General features: G+C 39.7%; 1 protein-coding gene and 1 pseudogene across 3 annotated transcripts; one reads left to right on the plus strand and one right to left on the minus strand.

The window, feature by feature from the left end:
• Window positions 1-1,736: 1,736 nt before the first annotated feature.
• On the minus strand, window positions 1,737-25,382 carry CRLS1 (cardiolipin synthase 1). 3 transcript variants are annotated; one of them, XM_054723788.1, is made up of 7 exons: window positions 24,926-25,380; window positions 22,158-22,295; window positions 16,851-16,980; window positions 7,903-7,988; window positions 6,800-6,868; window positions 4,933-5,024; window positions 2,484-2,665 (listed from the first exon to the last, which is right to left on the minus strand). In XM_054723788.1, exons 1-7 carry the CDS (start codon window positions 25,220-25,222, stop codon window positions 2,578-2,580), a joined length of 900 nt encoding a protein of 299 aa, XP_054579763.1. In that variant the 5' UTR covers window positions 25,223-25,380; the 3' UTR covers window positions 2,484-2,577. The 3 variants fall into 3 exon arrangements, with proteins under 3 accessions (XP_054579762.1, XP_054579764.1, XP_054579763.1); XM_054723787.1 differs by lacking the exon at window positions 4,933-5,024 and having other exon boundaries at window positions 1,737-2,665; window positions 24,926-25,382; XM_054723789.1 differs by lacking the exons at window positions 4,933-5,024; window positions 7,903-7,988; window positions 16,851-16,980 and having other exon boundaries at window positions 1,737-2,665; window positions 24,926-25,381.
• LOC103285658 (60S ribosomal protein L37a-like) lies at window positions 14,872-15,148 on the plus strand (annotated as a pseudogene).

Consider the following 25,382-nt stretch of genomic DNA (forward strand, 5'->3'; position numbering starts at 1 on the left):
CATGGCCTACATCTAATGATAATTCTCACATAGGTTTATATATTTTTTGAAATTTACTCATAAAGTGGTCGAGTACAGATTGAATTTTAAATAGCCTGGATGAAGATTTAGTCCTGTTTGCACTGTCATTGAAATTCCGATAAGTCCAGATTTGTTCAAAATGATTTTGACTCATTGTCTCAGGAAATATTGGTACAGCTAGAACTGGATTTGTAGACCAATATTCTTTCCAAGTATCCTTTCGAGTACACTCCATTAGCACTGTAAGTCCTAAAAAATTTTTTTATATCTGTTGGAGTAACAGTAGACCACTTTATTGCTTTCGAAATTTTGTGCTTTCCCAAATTTTGGTTATATGTTCGACTGATGACAAAATAGTTTAAACAGATCGACGTCAAACATCAAGTTGGTGACTTCAATGATGATATAATTGTAACGCCAGAATTACCTTCAAATTTTCCCAAATTAGGTTTAAAGTCCTCTTTTGACCAATCATTATCTCGGCAACCAAGATGCAAATTACACTCAAAATCATGTGGAATTGTTCAAATTTTCAGGTTCGGAATCACTTGAAATTACTATTTTTCGCCTTTTTGAAGGAATAACTGTATCACTGCCGCTGTCAAAGCTTTCATCACTTTCACTTCAAATACGATAAATTGTCAGCAAATATATCCAGAATTTTATCATGTTCTTCGTCACTATCCATGGTTACTGAAAACTTTAAAAATATCAAATTGATATAAAAGTTATTTTTATTGCTAACGACAAGAGACTAATCACTTTTAATTCCTTTTGTAATTTTTAACTTCATCGAATGTGTTTTCTGTTACTCTTTCTCTCTAAATGACAATGAAAAGCCGAGATTTCGCGTGATTGGCCACAAGCTTTAGAACAGAAAACAAGAATTCTCGTGACCCGTCCACAATGTGTTAACCAGACCCAATAAAACCTTAATTCTAAAGAGATGGTGAGGGCAACCCGTAAGTCACTCCAAATAGCATCGGACCTAAACTGTAAATAAGCATAGTGAAGTGCAAATCCTAGTTTTCCCATAACTATTTTATTTCAAGTTCTCTTTCTGGAACACCTTTTTAGTGTGCTCACATTGTGCTAGTGTTGAGACATGCTCAGTGTGCCTCTTGGGTGGTCCAGACTTCTGCCTTCAGCCTCACCACCTCCCAGGCTAAGACTATATAGGAGGTTCCAGAAGCAAAGAACCAGCCACACACCACCCTTCTCTTCCCTCAAGGCCCTCCATTCAATTCAGTGCAGTGTCCCTGCCTGCAGGCTTCAATGTGCTCCAAGCCAATGGTGGCTGAGCAGCTAGCTTGGGAACAAGGAAGCCAGGGCCAGCAGGCAACAGAGGGGCACACTGATACAAGGATACCACTAAGAGGCATGAATTTTGCTTGTAGCTTCCCATTTTAACACAGCTCAACAGGCTGTTTAGATAATCACATTATCTAAATAATTCCACATTACACTTGAAATTAGAACCTGGAACAACATGCAGCAACAGGCCTCCCGTGACAAGAGGAAGCACAGCACTGACCTTAGTCTTTCATTCTCCTAAACATGCCGGTGTAGTGAGAATACGGGCTTTTAAGTCAGATGGTCCCAAAACAATTATTTTTACAATGCAAGTGATGTATCTGAATGAAGGTTATGAATCAGAAAACTTACACAACCAAGAACTATAATATGCTATACAAACAACACAAGATGAAGGTACATTGTTTTCCAGCTTTTTTATTCTTTTAACATCTTAACAAAAGAATATTCCCCAAAGTTTAAAAAATACAGTTTTATATTATATACATAACATATGAGTACAGATTCCAATATCATACAAACACTGCTATGTTAGAAATACAGTTGGAAGGCATGATATAATTCACTGCCTCTTGGAAGGTGTAGGCTCATGGATATGTTTTATTATTCCAACTATTTCTGTTACTTGTTATCCTGATAAAACTATTAGGCACCTGAGAGGTTGGAAGACTACCGAACATGAACTTCATTACCCTCTATTTGGATCTTTATAATCTCTTTACAAGTTTACTTCATCTACAACTAAGCTACCTTTACTGTCATTAGCCTTAAATGATCGAATATTAACCTCATTAACTGTTAATATACATAGTGATCAAATTAAACTTAAAGTTGTATAGCCAACTTGTGTAGGCTACATATATTTAAACCTAGGAAATTCCCTAATGCATTGTGAGCGATCTAAAGTCTATTAAAGAGAAGTGGCAATTCTCTAGTTTCCATGCTCTGGACACTACTTTCTAAAAAAATATTTAAAAATGACTGACAATTATTGGAATTGATTCCTTTTAAGTTAATAAAGAAACCTATGGTAAAAAATTCTAAATGATAGTTTTATTTGTATTTAAAAATACATTGGAAATTCTGCATATGCCCATGATCAAGCTTATTTTCAATGCACATTAAATATTGATGACATGGTTTGATCTGACAAGTCCTTTTTCAAAGTAGGGAGACTCCTGTACATTTCCACTGGCCCTGCTGCCAATGATGTATATTGCTTCCTTGCTAACGATGACGGATTCATCTGCCATTTATCACCTGAACAGTTTTCCGACCGTAATGATAATAACTGTAAGCTGATGCAACCGTGGTGAAAGCTGTAAAACACCTTTAATGGAAAAAAAGAAAATTTAGTTGTCAAGTAAAGATCAGTAACTGTGAGAGTGATAAAAAAAATACATTTAAAATTATTTAAAAAGTAAAAAAGGCTGTGTGGTATAAAATTATTTTTAACTACAAAAATTTAAATGCACTGCTTTTCCTTAAGACCTCATTAGAATTAGTACGTCAAACAAATCTAGTTCTTGAGCCCAAGAACATAATGATAATCCTAGCAATTGTCATTTTCCCCCCAGACATTACTCTAGGCGTCTTATATTCTCACTAGAGGCCCAGTGCACGAAATTCGTACACAGGTAGGGTCCCTAGCGGCTGCTGGCTACCAGCCGGAATTTCCCTTCCCCAGCTGCCGGCTGGGGCCTCCCTTTGTTCCGCCCCTGGTGGTTAGCGCACATCATAGCAAGTGATCGAACTCCCGGTAGGTCAAGGGACACTTTGCATATTGGGCTTTTATATATATAGAGATATTATTTTTGCAACAGAGAAGTTGTTCAGGGCCACGGAACCACACTAGAGTCTGGCCTGGCTTCAACTCTGGAGCCGTGTGCCCTTTCTACTACTCCATGCTGCTGAGTGTGTTAGACTCTATTTCTTGAAATCTGAGTCATTTAAAATAAATTTGTTTTCTTTTTTTGATTCTTCCTTAAGCGAACTGGCAGACTGACCCGACTTTCTCCTGGAAGTTACATCAGTAGTGCATTGTGCACTTCCGCTCCAGCAGGTGAGGTGTAGGACCATCCAGACTATTTTTATTTGATCCCAAAGCTGTTCATGCCAGTTAAATATTCTAAATTCACACATAAGCCAACGAAAAATACATGTAGGAAAAGCTACTGTTTTCGAGAACTAAGTGGATGCTCTGGAAAGACTTGATAACCAGCCAACTTGCTAAAAACTACTGTAAGGTAAGCAGGTAATGTGGGTGTTAAAATACTAGAGAAAATGTTACAAAATCTAGAAAGTTTATATACAGATTGCTTTGTAAATGTCTTAAAGTCTGACATCACTTTAAAATAAGCAGAATATGAAAATCAGAGATGTATTCAAAGAAAAGGTGTTGGTCCTATTCAGAAGATGTAGAATGAATCAGAATCAATGTACACTTGCATATCCTATATAATAAAAGCCTAACTGGCATCACGCCCTTGTGCAATGTCATCACAAGATAGCCGCTACAAGATGGCTGGCAGAGGAGGGCAGTTGTGGGCGAACAGGCCATCAGGGGAGAGCAGTTGGGGGCAATCAGGCCAGCAGGGGAGGGAAATTGGGGGAGACCAGGCCGGCAGGGGAGGGCAGTTGGGGGCGATCAGGTCTGCAGGAGAGGGCAGTTGGGAGAGACCAGGCCGGCAGGGGAGGGCAGTTGGGGGCGATCAGGCCAGCAAGCAAAAGTGGTTAGGGGCAATCAGGCAGGCGAGTGGTTAGGAGCCAGCAGTCCCGGATTGTGAGAGAGATGTCCGACATCCCCTGAGGAGTCCCAGACTGGACAGGGTGCAGGCTGGGCTTAGGGACACTGCCCCCACCCCAGTGCACAAATTTCGTGCACTGGGCCTCTAGTATTTTAGAAAAAGTTTAGTGTGTGCATAATTTCTATAGCTTTTTTTAGCTTAACTGACTGGTTAACCAACCATTTTCTGGCTCAGACTGCATCAAGCAAGAAGGTTTTAATTATAGAGTTAAAAGTATACTAAGATGCAGTGCTTCAATATCAGTGTGACACATCCAAACTCTGAGAGTTTGAATTTGACACCTTTAAAGGCTACAATAAGCACAATAAAATAAAATTCAAAACCCTTTCTCCAAGTTTCCCTCCCACAATGGCCCTTTCACTAGGCTGGACACACTTCCCTGCCCACTCTTCTACACCTGGCTTTGCACAGGGTCTGCCTGTCACCAAAATGGCCTCCCCTCAGTCTCTCCCTGTATAAAATCCACCCAGACCTCATGGTTCAAATGCCACTTCATCCCTGAAGCTGTCCCTCTTCTTTCCACCTGGAAATGGCTTCCTTCCTCTGAAATCCCAACATATCATCTGTACCTCTCATCCCCTTTAACTTGCATGAAAACTCCTCAAATATAACTTCTATACCCCATATTTTATAGTAAGCTTCTTAAGAATAAAATATCAACCATAGAATACAGCCCATAGCTTTACCTGATTGGTGCTCAATCAACACTATAAGAACAAAGTAATTCTAGGACTACCACAATAAGCCATTTTGTTGACATTCTCACAGGGTAATACTAAATTTAGCTTACCACAGTATTGGAAGATAAAAGCCATGAGCAAAATTGAAAACCGGAGCTGCCAAAGAAGCTGCTACCAAGATTAACTGGACTGCTGTGTTTACCTAAAAAAAAAAAAAAAAAATCCATCCATGAACAGTGCCAACTAGATCCTGTTTCAAACTCACAAGACAGAGTAACACAACATACCCTCAACATGTTTAATGTTCTAATATTCCTGCCAAAGAAGCTGGCATTCACACAAAGGGGTGAACTTCACCAACTGGCCCATTTATCTGCACAGCTGCTCTTCACAGCAAAGAGAAGGGCAACTGTCAGAAAGTACCACTATCTTGAATTTCCATAGCAATTCAATATGATTCAAAGCTCTTTGCCTTTTATTTCAGCCATTAAAACAGCCCTGTGAATACGGAAATAATTTCACAGATGAAAAGGTAATGCAATTAGTAAAGTGACTTGCCTATAATCATAGCAGGTTACATATCTGAACCTAGAACCCAGATTTCCCAGCACTTCATTCAATGCTATCGCTTGTCTGCCTGTCAAACTCATGAGGTTAGAACCCTGAAATGCACTCATCTCTATGAGAGGCTCTCTGGAGGAAATGAGGATGCCCTACCCTAAAAGACAGCATGGAGGACAAAGGAAGAAACAGAACCAGAAAGACACTGAAGACTCCTACTCTACTCATTGTGAAACATGTCTGGGGGAGAGTGGGTGACAGGGAATCAGCAGGTGATGTGCCTAGAGAAGCACCTATGTTCTATCATCCATTCTGCAGCCAAATGACAAGAATTCTACTTTGTTTTAAAAATAAATAATAAAAACTGCCTGGAGAACTTCTTGCAAGATCAAGGATTTGAGGTATTTGTCCCTCCACTTCTTTAAGCCACTTCCTATCTGTATCAAATTACTGTGATACAAATATAAGTCACCTGAATTTAAAAAATAAAAAATAAAATAAAACCCCACATATATAGGTAAAGTTCCACCCAGGGAATTTCTGGTTTGAAAGTAATCACCCCCCTGGCTGGTGTGGCTCAGTTGACTAGCGGTCGTCTTGTGCAAGGAAAGGTTGCTGGTTTGATTCTCAGTCAGGGCACATGCCCCGGTTTCAGGACTGATCCCCAGTAGGGGGCATGTGGGAGGCAGCCAACAGATGTTTTGCTCTAACATAAATGTTTCTTTCTCTCCCTCCCTCTCCCTTCCTCTCACTCTAAAATTCAATAAAAATAATTAAATAAAGTTAAAAAATAATAAATATGTAAAAGCCATCACCCCTCTGTCCCAAAGATGACAGGCATCCCCAGCCTGATAAACTGCCACTACAAAGGATGGGACACAAGAATGAGTAGAGCAAACTTATCAAGGCCAATAGAAAAACAAATGTGCCTTGAGAGCCATTAACAGTGTCCTCTCTGTGTGCAAAGATTGGCACACAGCTATAATCCTGAAGTGGCTCACTCAGGAAAACGGGATGGAGACTTAGAATAGCAGTTGTTTATGAAATTGTGAATAAACTTTCTCCTATCGCTTTGCATGTAACACTTAAGCTTGAAAAGGAAACAACCTTATTATAAGTTGTTTTCACCAAAGGGAGGTGGGTAGTGAAACCAGAAAGGAACCTTCATAACCTCTTTGTGTTTACTTTCCCTAAATGATGGCCCTATTCCCTCATCTTAAATTCTCAGACCACCAACACAAAACTCAACACATATACTAAAAATTACAAAAGCTTTGAGAACAAAAATATTGGGTTAATGTCCCCACTCTCTATCCACTACAGTCAATGCATTTAGGTCTGTCTCATTTTCAACTGCTCCAGACTGAGGTTTATATTCATTGTAATAAGCTTAAAAGGACGCCGTGTGTCTCTTACCTTGCTGATGAAGGTTGGTTTTAACCTAGCAGTAGCATAGCAAGGATTGAAATACTTAGAAAGTGTTCGCTGGCAGAGGACAAAAAAAATAAAAGTTTACTCAATTTAGCATTCAATTTCAAATAAACATTTTGTTATTATATGTAGGTAACAGTTACTCAATGCTTACCACAGGCCTTGCTCTATGCTACAATAAGCCCTTTATCTGCACTTTCTATTTTCCTAAATGAGCATTATTACATTCTTTATAAATTATATATGGGTTACTGAAAAGAGATTTTAAAAACCCATAGATTTGTTAGTTCCTAAAAAACTAACATGATAACTATCATAAAATCTGTCTATCTATTTCTACTAAAAAATTCAATAAATTTCCCTTATTACTATTTTCTTTTATAGACTAAAAACACAAAATAAATAAAATACTGCTATGTTCACTGAGTTGGGAGCCAACAGATGAGGTCATTATGCTATGCTTATATGCTCAAATATTTGTAAAACCAATAAACAAATATACAAATTAACCATCCCATGCTCATACAGCTGTGATTTTAAAAATCAGTTCTAGACAAGCCATAGTAGTGGCTCAATTAGATAGCAAAAAGGGCTTCGTTGTGCAAACACTCCTAATAGAGCTTGGATGGGGGTAGCTGGTCTGGGTTTTAAGTTGCAGTTAGTTATGTGCTATCAACTGAAAGGATTTGGACTTAAAACGAAAACATGTCTGTTTTTTGTTTTTTTTTTCTGTTTTTGTTGCATTTTTAAAAATTTCTTTATTGATTAAGGTATTACATATGTGTCCTTATTCCCCCATTACCCCCCACCCCCTACTCATGCCCCCACCCCCCTGCTGTCTGTGTCCATTGATTAGGCTTATAAGGCATGTCTGTTTTAAATTGATTATTCTGTGTTCACTGAAAACTACTAAAGCAAGATGACAGTTAATGTGTGTTTTTAAAAAAATTCTTGGCAAATAGATTTCTAAAAAAGAACTGCCATAAATTATTCCCATAAAGTGAAACTCAGTATACAACAGAGTGATTATTTTTTCCCTTTAAGTGCTAAGTAATAATAAAAGAACATTTTCTTTGAAACAAACTCACCGGTTCTGGAAGAGTTCGATATCTGACATAAAAAACAGCAACAATCAACATTATATCTCTTGAAATTATCATATAAGTAAGTGGAACTGAAAATCAAAAATAAAATAATTTTGGTTGGGATTTTTAAAATTACTAAGATATTACACATACAGTGAAGCCTTACCATAAACTGGTGTTTCTGATAAGCCTTACCATAAATGGGTGTTTTTCATAAGTAAAAATTTTCATTTTTTTATAAACATCTATTGAAAGTTTAGGATCCTTAAAGTGAACCACTGATTTTTATCTTTTTTTACATGAACTCAAAACAAAGTGAAAAGAGACTATGGCTTTCAAAGTCTAAGTTTGCCTTGCAGAATGTTGACCTTCTAGGCCTCCTTTTGTTTTGTTTTTCTTGCACATGTTTTAAGCTGCAGTTAGTTATCAGTGTCAGCTTTACTCAGCTCTAACCACTTCTGTTATTTAGCTTTGTAAGTTTGGGGGAAAAGATCACCATGCTCACTATAAGTACATGGGATTAAAATAGTAAAGAGGTTGGAAGGGATGTCAGGGTTCAAATCATACTGGCATCTCAGGACCTTTGACTGGTTGCTTCTGCATTCTAGGCATCATTATCATTATAATAAACAATAAAATTTGCTATATGTACCACCTGTGAAGAAACAAAATGTTCTCATTCTTATCTGAGCCAGTTCCTACCCCAACAATTGCTATTTTTTCTCCTGCCCCATTCATTCAGTGAATTCTAACTAAACATGAATTCAACTTGTCAATACTTCCTTATTATTCCTAAGATTCTACAGCATGACCCCAGAGGCAAAGCCAGCAGATGGATATTTCAGATGGATGCCAAGGAGCCCCTACTACTCCCTTGTGGAATGAGAATGGGAGGTAGAGGACTTGTTTCACTTTATATCCTTCAGTGCTACAAGAAGTCTTAACCATGAACCTGTATCAATTTCATAAGGGGAAACTTATTTTTTTTTAGAAAAAAAAACCTGAGGCTAAAACACAGTTCAAAATGCTGCCCTGGCCGACTTGGCTCAGTGGATAGAGCATCAGCCTGCGGACTGAAGGGTCCCAGGTTCGATTCCGGCCAAGGGCACATGCCTGTGTTGAGGCCTGATCCCCAGTAGGAGGTGTGCAGGAGGCAGCCGATCAATGATTCTCTCTCATCACTGATGTTTCTATCTCTCTCTCTCCTTCTCCCTTCCTCTCTGAAATCAATAAAGAAATATATTTTTTTTAAAAAAGAATAAAAGCAATGTTCTGCATGTGCTTTTAAAAAAACAAAACAAACAAGAAACAAACAAAATGTTTCAATTACTAAAATAAAAAATCACTGTACATCCCCATTTCCATAATACTTTCAAACAGCTCTTGTGCATTACTTTTGAGGCTATACTTTAAGGTCCTTTCTAGCTTTGACATTCTGTTGATTTTGCAACTTGAGAAAAATCTGACTAATGAATTACAGATTTAAATTTTAAATCTCTTCTGGTCACAGCTATGATGTAAGTGTTGATCCTTGGCCTAGAACTGGATGACAAGACTTCTCCAAAGAGAAAGTGGTTCTCCACACAATTCATGGCATTTGGAACACACAGATGATACAGTTATATGAACCAAGTAACAAAAGCCAACCTGCCATGATTTTTAGGGACATTTTTGTGACTGTACAACAAACTTTTCATAGCAATAATTAGCTAGCACCACCTAACAGCAACCAAATTTTAAAATGCAGCAAACTCATGCAAATTACATATAATAAATCTCCTAAACATAACTTCAAACAAAAATAAGCACCTGGTAATGTATTTCATCACCATGGGGGAAAAAGAAATATACCTTAATCCTAAATAAGAGATTTCAGCAGAAGAGGAGATACACTGCAAAGACTCGGGTCCAAGTTCTATTAACTACCAAAATTATAATTTATTAAACATTGTTTTAAATATTTCTTACATATTATTAAGAATACCAGAAAGAAGAGAACCAAGAAAACATAGGGTAGAAAATTATCAAAGATACAAACAATTTTCAGAATTGGAGTTTTCAGACTGAAGGAGACTCCTTAATACCCAGCACAATGAAAGACTCACACCAAATTTGAGTAGGATCTAGAGCATATACCACTATAAAATTTCAGAACTACAAGGACAATGAAAAGATCCTGGGACTCAGCTTCCATTAATATCTGACTAAATCATTCAGAACAATCCTTCTGCTAATATAACTAAAGAAGAACAATAATAATAATAATAATAATAATAAAAATCCCGAAAGCTGCTTACAAGATGCTGAGAAAGTGTCAGGCTAATGCCTGTTAGAGTGAGAACTCAAAAAAATAAAATAAAATAAAAAATAATAAAATAAATAAATAAATAAATAAATAGGTCTAGATATTCAAAGCCACTGTCCCTACTCCTAGGACACAAGACACAAAGTTGAATAGAAATTTTGGTAGTCTCAGATGGTCTGGGGGACAGCAGTCAAACCCTGGAGGCTGGGGTCTGATAAACCACCTCATAGCTTTGAGCTGGGGTCTGAAGGACTATCCCCCAGGATTGGGAGAGGAGATGGTACTAAAGCTTTACGAGAATGTCTCACCATCTGACAATATAGGCCAGGGTGGGGAACCTTTTTTCTGCCAAGGGCCATTTGGATATTTATAACAATACTAGAGGCCCAGTGCTTGATTGAATCATGCACGTGTAGGGTCCCCTACACGCTTTCGCTTTTCGCGGTGGAGCTGGGTGCCTGTCCGCTGGTGCACCAGGCCTTTCAGAAGCCTCCGGCTCGGCTTCTGAAAGGCCTGGTGCCGGAGCAGACAGGCACCCAGCTCCCACGCTTTTGATGGTCCGCGGCCGCTGAGGGGGGCTACCCTGCTGTTAAGAGGTGCAGGGGGCAGGAATCCCGCCCCCTGTGCCTCTCAACGGCCGCTGAGGGGGGCTGCCGCGGACACCTGGCTACCCTGCAGTTGAGAGGCGCAGCTGGGTGTCCAGGTCAGGCCCCCTCAGCGGCCGCGGATCTGGTCGTTGAGAGGCACAGGGGGCGAGAGTCCCGCCCCCTGCGCCTCTCAACAGCAGGGTAGCCCCCCTCAGTGGCAGCAGATCCGTGCCTCTCAATGGCCGGAAAGGCCACCCCGAGTCCCGCCCCCCAGCCTCCCGCTGCCCAATCGTGGGCGTAGCGGAGTGATGGTAATTTACATGTTACTCTATTATTAGATAGGATTCTCAGGCCATACAAAATTATCAGCTTAAAAATCAGCCTGCTATATTTGCTCAAACATTTAATTAATTCATCCCTAGTGCCTTAGCAGGGCCAGAACAAATGATTTCACGGGCCTTATACAGCCCGCAGACTGGATGTTCCCCACCCCTGATCTAGGGAGTCCTAGCCTCTTAGCATTCCTAAGCACCTAGCAGGACTGAACAAAAAATCTTCCTTGGAGAATGATGCCATCATCCTAAACATAAAAATATTCCTCCAAATTATTTTTCAAACATTAATATAATGACTAAACAGTCAAAAATAACCAAACTCACAAGATACCATGAGTAAGAATCAACAGAAACAACAAATGAAAGAAACCCTCCCTCAAAAGATATGAAATTTTATTTAAATGTGTGTTTTTTTTATTTTAGAGAGAAAGGAAGGGAGAGGGAGAGAGAGAAAAATATTGATGAGAGAGAAACATCAACATTGATTGGTTGCCTCCTGCAGGCCCCCTACTAGGGATCGAAACCACAACCCCAGCATGTGCCCTGACCAGCAATCAAGCTGGCGACTTCTTGGTGCATTGGTCGACACTCAATCCTTGAGCCACATCAGCCGGGCAAAATTTTAGAATTATAAGAGTCTATTAAATAACTGAATTTATTGTTTTCAAAGGGATATAAAAACAAAGATTTCCGCTGAGAACTGAAAACTATGAAAGACAATTTAGTAAGCTTGAAGAATAAAATAGAAATTCTATAACTGGAAGACACAATAATTAAATAAACTTGGCACAGCTAAAGAGAGAACTGGGGAACTGAATGAGCAAGTACATTAGTAAGCACCCAAAATGGAGCCCAGAAAAATAAAATAAGGTAACATACAGAAAAGAGGCTAAGACAACTAAAAGATTCTGTGAAAAGGTCTACATAGGTATATTACGTTCCCAAGAGAAGAGAAAAATAGGCAATAGCAATATCTGAAGATTAAGGCTAAGAATTTTCCAGAACTGATTAACGATGTCAATCCACAGATTACAAAGCTCAACAAGACTCGAACAAGATAAATAAAAAAGAAACTCATATTCACAAATATTATTGTGAAATTGTGGAAAACCAAAGACAAAGAAGAAATCTTAAAAGCATTCAATGTAAAAAGATTTCCTTAAAAAAAGACATGGATTGCCCGGCTGGTGTGCTCAGTGGTGAGCATCAACCTATGAACCAGGAGCTCATGGTTCGATTCCTGGTCAGGACATGTACCCAGGTTGCGGGCTCAATCTCCAATGAGGTGGGGTGGGGGAGGCATGCAGGAGGCAGCCGATCAGTGATTCTCTCTCATCACTGATGTTCCTATCTCTCTCTTCATTACCCTTCCTCTCTGAAATCAATTAAAAAAAAAAAGGCATGGATTAACTGTGTTCTTATTACCAATGAGAAGGCAACTGAATACATTAAATGTGCTCAAAGAAAATAACTACCAACACAGAACTGTATACTCAGAAAAATATCCTTCAAGAAAAAAGTTAATCAGACAGAAAAAGCCAAATACTACATATGGCACCACTTATATGTGGAATCTTAAAACATACTGAATTCAGAAACAGTAATAGTTTCCAGAGACTGGAGAATGGGAGAAATAGGAAGAGGGTGGCAATGGGACAAACTTTCAGTTTTAAGATGACTAAGATATAATAATATACAACATGGTGATTATAATGAAAAATAAGTAAAACAGAATAAACACTGCCAAGAGATTCATTTAAAACAGAGTTAGGAGGCTAGTAAGGAAGTTAGGACTATACATATATTTCAGTTCTCAGAGCTGCTAGTAAATTGCTAAACCTGTTGCTAAACTTCAGCTCAAGTCCAAGCAATAAACATCCTGGAATAACAACTGCCAAATGGACACACCCAGTCTTTACCTCCTTCCTTATAATTTTTGCCTCCCTCATTTGCATACTGGGACTGAACCAGTCTAAATAATTTAGAAAATGAAAACTCAAGGAAAGAGGAGGAAAACATAAAAAAACAAGATTTAATCAAGTCCTAAACATATCAGATAAGCTCAGCAAAGCCCAAAGTTGGTTCTTTGAAGATTTACGGTAAATTTCTAAAATGCAACTGAAACAGATAAGAGTTCCTAGAAAAACATCACAACTTACAAGATACAACATGAACCAAAAAACCTGAATCATCTTAAAATGATTTAAGGAAAAGATTCACAATCACTTATTTTAAAACTCTTTCCGAAGAAAACTCCAGGCCTAAATATCTTCAACAAGTTCTACCAAACATTTAAAGAATAATTGCGATCTTATTTGGAAAAAAAAAAAATAGATTCCCCAACTCGTTTTATGAAGATTGGTATAAACTTGATGCTAATACCTAACAAGGCTATCTGGAGAAAAGAATTCTAAGCCAGTCTCGTGGATCTATATGAAATCACCAACAAAATATCAGCAAACCAAATCCAGCAATATCTTCATAATATATAACAACAAAGTTAGATTTATGTCAGAAATTTCAGAATGGTCTAACATCAGAAAATCAAGAATGCAATTCCACTACACATAAACAGCTTAAAGGGAAAAAATATGACTGCTATAATACACAAGAAAAACATGATAAAATTCAACATTTGATTGTAATAGAAACTCTGAGCAAACTCCTTAACCTGAAAAAGGGTATTTACAAAACCCTACAAGAAATGTCGTATTTAATAGTGAAATGTTGAAAGCTTCCTTTGAGATTGGGAATAAGACACAGATACCACTCCTATTCAACACTGTACTGAGCAGTGGAGTAAGATAAGTAAAAGAAAAGGCAAAAGAACTGGAAAAGAAAAAATATACTGTCATTAATTACAGACAATTCATATCATAATTGAGGATACAGAAAACCCGAGACTTCATTTACATTTTTATCATTAGAATAAGAGTTTAACAAATGTTACCAGACACAAAAATCAACATTAGAAATAGAACTGACTTTCATCTATTAACAAAGTTATTACAAAATGAAATATAAAAAAGCTACCAATTATAAAAGCATCAAGAACTATCGAGTACCTAGAAATAAATCTAATAAAAAAATAACTACTGCTCTAGAGAAAACTAACATTTTGACAATTTCAAAAGCCCCAAATAGAGCAGATATATCATATTTGTGTACTGGAAGACTAAGGTTGTAAAGATGCCAATTCTTCCAAATAGATCTATAAATTCAATGCAACTCCAATTAAAATCCCATCAGGATTTTCTGGGGGAACTTGAAAAACTGATTCTAAAATTCACAAATGAAAAGGGGTAAGAATACCAAAAGTGGAAGGACTTGCTCTACCAGATATCAAGACATTTAGCAAAGTAATAATAATTAAGAATGGTACTGGTACAAAGACAGACAAATCAACGGGGAAAAATCTAGGCAACCCAGAAACGAACCCATGTACATATGGTCATTGAAGTGTACCTGGAGAAAGTACAGACTTTTCAACAAAAGGTCCTGGGATAATTGGGTATCCATAGAAATAAAATTAATTTTTAAGACAGATATCTTTTCTTAAAACATCAACTGGGAAAATGTAATAAGGATACTTAAAAGCTTTGCAATATAAAACATAATCACATGTAAAGGAAAAGTATCAGAATGGCATGAGACTTGTCAACAGCAAGATGGAATCTAGAAGTCGGTAGAACAGAGTCTTCAAAACTGAGCCAGCTCTCTGGGTTTTGACTTGGTTTGCAACAACATGGCTAAATGCACCAAGAAGGTAGGAATCGCTGGTAAATATGGAACCCGATATGATGCTTCCCTCAGGAAAGTGGTGAAGAAAACTGAGATCAGCCAGCATGCCAAGTACACTTGCTCCTCCAGTGGCAAACCCAGATGAAGAGACAAGCTTAGGGATCTGGCACTGCAGTTTCTGCATGAAAACAGTAGCTGATGTTCCCTGGACCTATAACACCACTTCTGCCATCACAGTCAAATCTGTGATCAGAATACTTTAGGAACTGAAAGACCAGTAGGAGCTCCACAATTTGAAATCTTGCTAGCCTATAATAAATGACTTAGTTTATGTAACAAAAATTGAGCAAAAATAATCTGCAAATGAAAATTATGCCCAGCCGAAACCGGTTTGGCTCAGTGGATAGAGCGTCGGCCTGCGGACTGAAAGGTCCCAGGTTCGATTCCGGTCAAGGGCATGTACCTTGGTTGTGGGCACATCTCCAGTAGGGGGTGTGCAGGAGGCAGCTGATCGATGTTTCTCTCTCATCGATGTTTCTAACTCTCTATCCCTCTCCCTTCCTCTCTGTAAAAAAATCAATAAAATATATTATAAAAAAAAAAGAAAAGAAAATTATGCCCAGTTCAAACCTCCATCAAGTAGGAAGAGTAGATAACAACATTTCAGATGTCTTTTACATGACATTTTATATGTCTTAGAATAAAGACATTTTAGAGCTCTAAAAATGTGGCTGTCACACTGCATCTTTACACAGGAAATGGGGCCTCCCCCCCATCAACAGAAAGACCTTAACAAGGAAGCCATAGGAGCCTGGAAAAACCGACTCAACACAGAAAAGAGAAAATGGAAATTTCCAGAATGATAGTGAAGCAAAGTCTCAGTTTGGTAAACAACCTACACCAATTATTTAGGTAAAGCTCAGAGCAACAAAACCTGGGAACAATGCTATGTTTAATAGGGAAACACCTGGCTAACTTTTGTAAAATAAAGCAAAAAACTAAAAAATAACTTAGAAAAATGAGAGGCACAAAAGTACACAAGATCATTTCAATTTTTAATAATGTCAACAGAATGCTCCTTAATTCTTTTTCCCTACAAAGTATTTGTATTTATTTGAGACAACTCCTGCCCCTTCAACACCACCAATCATATACTAACACCATTCTGACTTTCAAAGAAGCACATAAATATAACCATTAGTCCAATTCATTTTTTTAATTTGGTATGGGAATTTAAAAGCCTTAAGGTAGAGGAGAAAAAGAATATCTAGATTGAGGATTCTATACCAGTCTGAAACTTCTTCCTCTCAAATGTTAATAATACATGCTATGTATTGAAGGACCATGTGGCAGCTTCTTTGTTCTCAGATTCTATTCCGAACTCTTGGAGATAGTTTAAACTGAATCAAGGGAGAAAAACTAAGAAATACAGGTAAAGTAAAAAATGAACACTCAGAAAAGCACATGCAAAACACAAGGCAAAAGATCATAACATTTTGTTAGAAAGAGTATTCAGATAATGTATTGTACAAACATGCACGATTTGAAATTGCATAATAGTATCTAAGTAAAAATAATGTGAAATTTTAGACATCTTCAGGGTTTCAGACCTCTCATTTATTATTATTAAAGTGTACTAAAAAAAACTTTAAATTGTTTTCAAAAAGCTAGGCACTAAGAGTATATAACATAGTTTCAAAACATTCCAGAGTAATAGGAATTGGCACTATGAAATATTTGCTCAATTTTAACTTTAAGCAATCTTACTAAATGAATTCTACTACTATAATAAGTTCATAAATTCTAAAGTAAAACAAATAATTTGACAAACCAAACAGTTCAATAGTTTAGAATTAAAGAAACAGTTTAAAATTAAAAAATATATTTTGGGGACAAAAATTATCTGTCTATCAAGAGAAATCCTAAGCTGATTAATGTCCTTCTTCCCTATGCGATAAAAAGTGCGCATGACAGTGTTCTTACCTGGAATAAGATCTGCATAGGTCAAGCTAACATATAAGATACTGATAAGTATTTTATCAGCAAGTGGATCAAGAGCACTTCCCAAAGCTGATTTCTGACTGGCCCAGTTTCGAGCAATAAATCCATCCAACTGAAAATAGAAGTTGTTGTTTTTTAAATAAATATCATAATAGGCACAGAGTAGTTATCTTGAAAGAGATACCAGGGTAACAACTATACTTTCATAAAATGTAAGTAAAATCTCTTCTGTTTCTTATCCCCAAACCTTCTCATTCTTTTACTGGTATATGTTTAGCTTTTAAATTACAAACTGGTCTGAAAATAATTTCATTTGTCTACAGTACTTTTCTTTCTCAAGACCTTCTGGTATTTCTCCATGTTTCCACAATGCCCCTCTGTGGGGTGAACCCAGACATAAATTTAGAGATATAGAAATCTCCCCAAAACTCACAGAAAGCATGAGTGACAGGGCATGGACTACGAGGCCCCTCTCTTGAGCATTGGACTGAAGCTGCTTTTACTTGCAAGGACTTCCCTTTAACTGTGAGACTCACTCCTACCTACTCTTCTACCATCCAACTCCCTCAGTTTTAAGTTATTATTTTCAAAAATGTATTTAGTGCCACTGTTAATTCCACATCTGGCTGCATTTGCATGACCTATATTTGAATAAAAAACTCAATCCTCTATGCCTGGCCTACTTAAAATTTTTGATACAAAAATTACTTATTTAATATTCTTGCACATAAGTTATATTTTAAAGCAGAGGTCATACCTGCTTGCCAGTGGGCCAAATGGAGCCTACAGGCTGGCTTTGTATGACCTGCCCAGAGCTTTAAAAAATATAAATTAGTTGCCAATACTTAAATATTCAAAGTCTTACCACAAAAACCCACATCTCCATGCCCACTCTGGGATCACAAAATAGATTGAAACCAAGTATTGCCTATCCTTATTAAGCAAGGCCTATATTTTCTGATTTTCCAAATCCCTACCTGGCTTTTACTCACTTTATTTAACTTTAAGCTTCAAAAATATTTGAATTTTCTAGTTCTATTTCCAAGGGAAAAAAATCAAATTAATTTAGATGTAATTGAATATGGTACATCTAGGATAAACTAGAGGCCCGGTGCACAAAATTCATGCATGGGGGGGGGGTTCCCCTCAGCCCAGCCTGCACCCTCTTCAATCCGGACATCCCTCTCACAATCCTGGACCGCTGGCTCCTAATTGCTCACCTGCCTGCCTGCCTGGTTGCCCGTAACTGCCCGCCCCACCCCACCCCCCGCCTTCCTGATCGCCCCTCACTTCCTCTGTGTGCTGGCCTGATTGCTCCTAACTGCCCGCCCCTGCTGACCGGGTTGCTCTTAACTGCCTCCCCCCGCCCCCCCCCACCCCCTGGCCTGGTCACCCCTTACTGCCCTCTCCTGCCAGCCTGGTCGCCCCCAACTACCCCCTTTGCCAGCCTAGTCGCCCCTAACTGCTCCCCACAGCCGGCCTGGTTGCCCCAACTGCCCGCCCCTCGCCAGCCTAGTTGCCCCTCACTGCCCCCACTGCTAGCCTAATTGCCCCCAACTACCCCTCCTGCTGGCCTGGTTGCCCCAACTGCACCCTCCCACTGGCCTGGTCACCCCTCACTGCCCCCACTGCCAGCCTAATTGCCCCCAACTGCCCCTCCTGCTGGCCTGGTCGCCCCAACAGCACCCCCCCCCCCCACTGGCCTGGTCACCCCTAACTGCCCCCTCCCGCTGGCCTGGTTGCCTCATACTGACTCCCCCCCACACAGCCTGCTGTTCAGTCGTTTGGTTGTCCTTCACTAACCCCCCTGCCGGCCTGGCCGCCCCACACAGCCTGCTTGTTCAGTCGTTTGGTCATCCCTCACTAACCCCCCTGCCAGCCTGGTCGTAGGCAGCCATCTTGTGAGGGTCAATTGCATATTACCTCTATTATATAGGAGGATAAGTCCTCCATATCTCAAATATTCCAATGAGTTAGAGGAGACAGCAGTAGCACAGGTCAATGGTTAAGAACTTGCTGTTTGGCCCAGCCAGCATGGCTCAGTGGTTGAGCATCAACCTATGAACCAGAAGGTCACGGTTCAATACTTGGTCAGAGCACATGCCTGGGTTACAGGCTCTATCCCCAGTGTGGGGCGTGCAGGAGGCAGCCGATCAATGATTCTCTCTCATCATTGATGTTTCTATCTCTCTCTCCCTCTCCCTTCCTCTCTGAAATCAATAGAAATATATTTAAAAAAAATTTTTTTTTTTTTTTTTTAAAAGAACTTGCTGTTTGCAACAGAACATAAGTGATTCAAGTTCTGGCTCTCCCACTTACTGTGTGACCTTGGGCAATTTGGCCCCTGTAAGCCTGTTTCCTCATCTGGAAAACAGAGACACTATTACCTACCTCAAAGGCTTGGTTGTCTTCAGTAATCAACATTTACTAAATCTCCCCAAAAAGTAGTTATTAGATATTACTACCACAACTGAAACAATCTATTTTCTTCTTAGGTAGACTAGGTGTAAAACTGGCTAACAGGAAGTGCCTAGAACTGGGAGTAGGGGCCTTGGAAGATTCAGCTTTTAGTTTAGTTTCTGATCTCAGGGACATTAACCTCCCAGTTTTTCACCATCATCACCTCTTATCCTGTTACTCTACCCACATTAGGTTCCAAGGTCATCAACATCATCACTGCTCTGCAAGCATCTATAACTCCTACTCCACTTTCCCTCAATCCTGCTTAAACACAACTACCCATGTCCTCCAGCCAGGCCTGCACCCAAGCAGCTGAACACTGATCAAGAAAAACACATAACCCTAGCCGGTTTGGCTCAGTGGATAGAGCATTGGCCTGGGGACTGAAGGGTCCCAGGTTCGATTCCAGTCAAGGGCACATGCTGGGGTTGTGGGCTCGATCCCCAGTAAGTGTGTGTGTGTGTGTGTGTGTGGGTGGGGGGGTTGCAGGAGGCAGCCAATCAATGATTCTCTCTTATCAATGATGTTTTTGTCTCTCTCCCTCTCTCTCTAAAATCAATAAAAATATTTTTTTAAAAATTTATTTAAAAAAAAGAAAAATACATAAATGAGCTGATTGATCTCACTTCAAATTTATGACCACAGAGCCCTAGCCCTAATCCTAACACTAGCCTTAGCCCTAACCCTAACCCTAACCCTAAACCTAACCCTAACCCTAAATGTAACTTTAACCCTAACCCTAATTCTAACCTAAAAAAAAAAATAGAAAAAGAAATTTATGACCACAAATCTCTCATGGGCACTCAACCCTATACCTGCTTACCTTCTCTTTTCACACTGTCTGCTCTCACCTCAAACTAACTCCATACTTCCTAAAGCCTCTCACTCTAGCTCATTACCGTATCTACATTTTCCATGAAAAATAGAAACAGACTGTCAGCACTCCTTCATATTCCCACCTCCAAATCCACCATTTACTGGCATCCATTCATTCTCTTTACCTGCCCTGAGCCCTGATCCCAAGTCCTCTCTCACCTTCTGTGAGTTGCCATTCTCCTTCTCTGCATCCTCAATCTCTCCCTTCCTACCTAATTAGTTATTAAGAACAAAAATTTCTCCAGATATATATATTTAAAACTGCCCTTCCTTGACCCTATTTCTTTATTTCCCGATAAAGCAAAACTTCCTCAAAGTGATGTCTATTGTCATTACCACCTTACATTTGACCACCATCCCACTCTGATTGTCCCCACCCTCTACAGACAGCACTCACAAAGGTCACCAATGAAGTCTATATTTTTAGCTTCTTTGACCACAACACAAATTGAAGCACTTTCCTCACCTAAGTTCTGTGACGTGTCCTATTGCCTAATATTTTCCCTTCTCGCCAGCTATTCCTTTTTGGTGTCATTCACTCATTTCCTTTCCATTGCTGTACTTAATTGCTCATTTCTCTGATCCCATCACAGCTTTGATGATTTCCCAGACCATCTACATCCAGACAACTCCCATATCTCTAACCACTGACTTCCTCCATCTCCACACTAACTACATTCAACTACCCAAATGACAACTCTATGTGAAAAGGCATAATAGTTCTTGGAATTTTTCCACAAATCCTACCCTACTCTAAGTGCTGTTAATCACAGAAAATGTTAACCTCAATGTACCTGCTTGTTAAAAAGCCATCATATTTAACCCCTTTTTCTCACCTCACACATTCAATCCAATGTATCAACTCTATCTTCAAAACATATCTCAAACCCATTCATTTCTCCCCCATTCCAAACTCCCACCCTAGTCCAAACTACCAACCCCCCTAGATTATTGTAAACCTCCTAACCAGCCTCTCCTGCTTCCACTGTCACCTTCTTATAATCCATTTCCCATACACAACATAAATCAGGCCTTGTCATTCCCCTGCTTAAACCCTCCATGAGTCCAGCCATCTGCCCATTCTAGAGGCATCAAAACCTCCATGGAATAAATGTGAAATATGGTGCCAATTAACTCAGGTTTCCACACACACTTAGAAAAATGCAAATGAAGCCCCTCCTATTCAGTGAATATCACAATCTCATGTGGCAGCTAAAAAAAAAACCCTACCATCAAAAAAAGATCAACAAGTAGTTGAAAAAGAACTTGTCTGCTATGAAAAACAAAATTCCATTATCAGTATAAATAACCTTGGACAGACTTGGAGACCATATTAATAATGAGTGGATGCCTTCACAGACTTCAGAGATAAAAGCAGGAATAAAAGATTGTGAGAATGGGGAGAAGTTGTGAAAAACAGGACCTAAACTCTGAAAAACAGAAGTGGCAGCCTTTTTGCAACTATATTTAATGAATATTTGGAAATGCCATGTAACAACGCAAATGCCCTCCTTTGTTTATCCTGCAAAATCTTCAGCCAATTCCATATTGCTCACCAGAGCTACTGGGCAGGTGAAATTTTGTTTCTATGAACCTCAAAGATAGGCATGCAGGAGGCAGCTGATCATGGATGTTTCTACCTTTCTATCCCTCTCCCTCCCTCTCTCTCTAAAAATCAATAAAAACATATTTAAAAAATAAATAAAAAGCAGGTGTAAAAAAGTCCCTCTCCTTTGCCTCCGTACAACCTCCACTACCTTACTTAGATAATATAAAGAATAACAGAGTTCCACATAGATGCTAAAGACAAGCCCTTAAATAAAGTGCCAGGTGAAATTCATCTTGAGGATTTCCTTCCAAGAAAAAGCAAACTAAGGCTGTGCTGTTTCCGTGCCGTAGAGACCCTGGGATGTGGAAGGGGAGCAAAACAGAGGAAATGACTTTATAACTTACCAAATCAGTTAGCCCAGCTAAAGCAAAAACTCCTAGTGCCACATTAAAATCTTCTTCAATGATCAAATAGCCCAAAACTGGAGCCAAGCCAATTCTCGTCATTGACAACATATTTGGTATTGTCCATGGGTTTTCATACTGAAACAAAAAGACAACAAAATTTAAATTAAATTTATACTTTAAATAAATATATACATTAGAAAAATACACTTGATCAGCTTAAGGGTTAGAGCTACATACACTTTAAATTTAGTGTTTTAAATTGAGTTTTTAAATCCTTTCTGTTTTTACAGACATCATTTTAAAACTGTCAAGAATACAGAAGATGAAGATGTGTCATGTACCCAAAGGTAGGCTAAAGTGTCTACTACACATAGGTTTCTTCCTAAAGAGAGAAGGAACAAACATGTATTATCTACCATATATGTCAAGCCTTTAATATATGACCTCACCATTGGAATGGAAAACTTTAAACACTGCTTTTAAAAGTGAAACTTCAAGAAGCTCTTATACTTCAAGTAGACAGTCTAGGAAAAAAGAACAAATTATCAACTCCAGGCATTCTGGCTTAAAAATATTTATTGCAAATTAATCTCCCTCACTCCTCTACACATACCCATCAAAAGAATACTAAATGATACACAGTGTCGGTTAACTGGAATGAAGAGGGGGAAAAACATTGAATTACAGAATTTCACTACTAAGTTGGAGAACTGCTGAAAGAAAATGGAACTAGGAATAGGGATTGAAATTTTTAGGAAATAAAGAGAAGTTTGAAAAACTGTTCAAAACAGTCACAGAAATGTTAAGATCCCCAACTAGAAACTAAGAGCTTTCACAGCTCCCCTGTGGGAGCCTTATGATTCCTTGAAATTTCATTTCTAGCCAAGCTGTTTGAAGTTGGCACTAACAAAAGGGCTTCTTGGCAGCTGCTCTGAAGAACATTCCTTCCTTGCCAAACAATATTCGAATTTTAAAAGCCTCAGCCCCGGGGTGCTAAGACACCCTGCACAATGGGGTACAGAAATAATACCAAGAAAATGTCTCTCCCTAAAGCCTGGATTTTTACCCTAGTGAGTCGAGGCTGCCAATTCTAGCCCATGTGACTCTCTCACAAGACTAACCCTAGTTAACCTCTTTCTTAATCAGTAACCAACTTGACTGAACCTTAATCTTGATTTTTTTTTTAAGTCATCAATTCCAGTTCTAAAGACATCTTTTAAAATTCCACAGACCATCCAGTAAGAAAAGAGAGTTCCCTAAAGATATGAAGTTTCTGTTTTTAAACAAAACCTCAGAGAGGCAAGATAATGGCGTTATTAGTTATTAGGATCAGGTTGCAGAATACTGTCTCTGAAAGCTACAGAAAAATTTCAAATTCTCCAGGAAACAATCACCAAAAGAGAAACAATACAAACCTCTACCCAAGGACCTTTTAATGAAAACAGACCACATTATAGAATTAAATGAAAACATTCTTGGAGTATATTCCAAATTCAAGTTCAATGGTCAGAGTGTTTCAGAGTCCAGAGAAAAAAGTAAGTCTGTTGACCATACTGTGGTACAAAATAAGTCAAATACCAATTCAATGTTACAACAACTCATGGGGGGGGGGGGGGGGGGAGATAGTTCCTGATTGAGAAAAATGAGTAGCAAAGCAGAAGGTCAGAATAAAGAGGCCCAAAATTAATCTCATATACTCGTGGGGCAAAATTAAAGACAAAGTTGCAAACAGCCAGATCATTTCATTTGGTGAATAAACCAGGTTGAATACAGAGAAAGGGTTTCTTTTTAACTCCATGTACGCTATTTCTGTCAACATTGCCTCACTAATTTATATTCATTAAATCTGAAAATTTCTAAATTAAAATTAAAGAGAGCCAATCTAATCTGCGATTATCCAACCAAAAACCCGTGGCATACTCGACCAACTACTGCCGTTCCGGGAAGGACTTCAGCCAGCATATGGCAACCTCAAAGCACCCAGCAAGAGGAGGTGAGACCCCTGCCAGGATGTGGCCACCTCAACCCATGCTGCACAACTTATGAAGGCAGTGCAGGGGCCCGCTGAAGACCTAACAATTGAAGATGTAATAATTGCATGAGTCTTGCTAACATGACATCAAAAGCTCACCCTACATTCATGCTCTGGTGTCTACTACTTGGCAGGATTTCATTAGGTAAGTAGACAAATAAATACCTCCCTCCGTAACCTCAGGAGAATTTTAATCACCTTTTGTGACTTAACCACTTGTAAAATCTTTCAACTACAACTTAAATTACTTGTCATTCATCTTATGATATATAAGACTGCCAAAGGTCAAATAATAGTGAACCAAACCTGCACAAGCAGACAGAAAGGCCTGTATATCTTTCTGATGACTCCCAAGGGCTTTCCCTAAGCATTGGGGATTCCCTTCCCTCATTAAATTAAAAATAGACTTTTATTAGACAAGCGAAGGCTATTTTTACTAATGCAATATGGAGGCCGGCCCAGCAATCCATGCGGATAGAAGAGGTGGAGGGGGGATTCTAACTTCACCGCCAGGACTGAAAGTGGACACGGTCGGTCCCTCTCAAATTCATCCGACCCGGACAACCTGCCCGTACCTTCTCCCACTTCTCAGGAAACGGCTTAAAAGTTCTGAAACGGAAGCGCCCGACCCGGACAGGTCAAAGCACGGTATTCGCATCCAGGTCTGAGCCCCGCAGATTCCCGCAGGGCCAGCGACCCCGACCCAGGGTGGCCCCTTCTCCTCCGTACGTACCAGGTTGGCGGCGCTCTCCGGGCCCCACGGGCCGCCCGGGGCCTCCGCGGCGGCGCCCTCTCCGGCTGGGGGCCCCGGGGTCGCCTTCCCCGCGCCTGAGCAGTGGCCCCGCGGGCCTGCTCCAGGCAGCCACAGGCCGAGCGCGGCCGGGCGCAGCCACCAGCGCTCCGCCAGGCAGCCCAGGCAGATGGGTGCGGGCGGCAGCAGGGCCCCGAGGGCGCGCCCCTTGCCCGGTCGCGCCCATGTGGCCCCGCGCAGGGCACCCCACGAGCCTCGCGCCACGCGCGAAGCCAGCATGGCCCTGCGGCCGCGCTGCGGGAATGCAGGCAGCGGGAGCTTAGCAGCCCGGGGCACCGACGAGCCGCTTCCCCATCGAGCGCCCACAACCTCCCAGGACCTCGGGCACTTCCATACTTGTTTTCAAACCCCAGCACGCTGCTCTTATACAGGTGGCCCG

The sequence above is a fragment of the Eptesicus fuscus genome, chromosome 12 (assembly GCF_027574615.1).
Source record: "Eptesicus fuscus isolate TK198812 chromosome 12, DD_ASM_mEF_20220401, whole genome shotgun sequence".
NCBI classification, from domain to species: Eukaryota; Metazoa; Chordata; class Mammalia; order Chiroptera; family Vespertilionidae; genus Eptesicus; species Eptesicus fuscus.

Coding starts and splice junctions, on each gene's coding strand:
- CRLS1 (XM_054723787.1), bottom strand. CDS start 25,222: ATGCTGGCTTCGCGCGTGGCGCGAGGCTCGTGGGGTGCCCTGCGCGGG. Junction 22,296..24,925: donor CGGAGAGCGCCGCCAACCTG/GTACGTACGGAG, acceptor TTTTTGTTTCAG/TATGAAAACCCATGGACAAT. Junction 16,981..22,157: donor TAGCTGGGCTAACTGATTTG/GTAAGTTATAAA, acceptor TTCTATTTTCAG/TTGGATGGATTTATTGCTCG.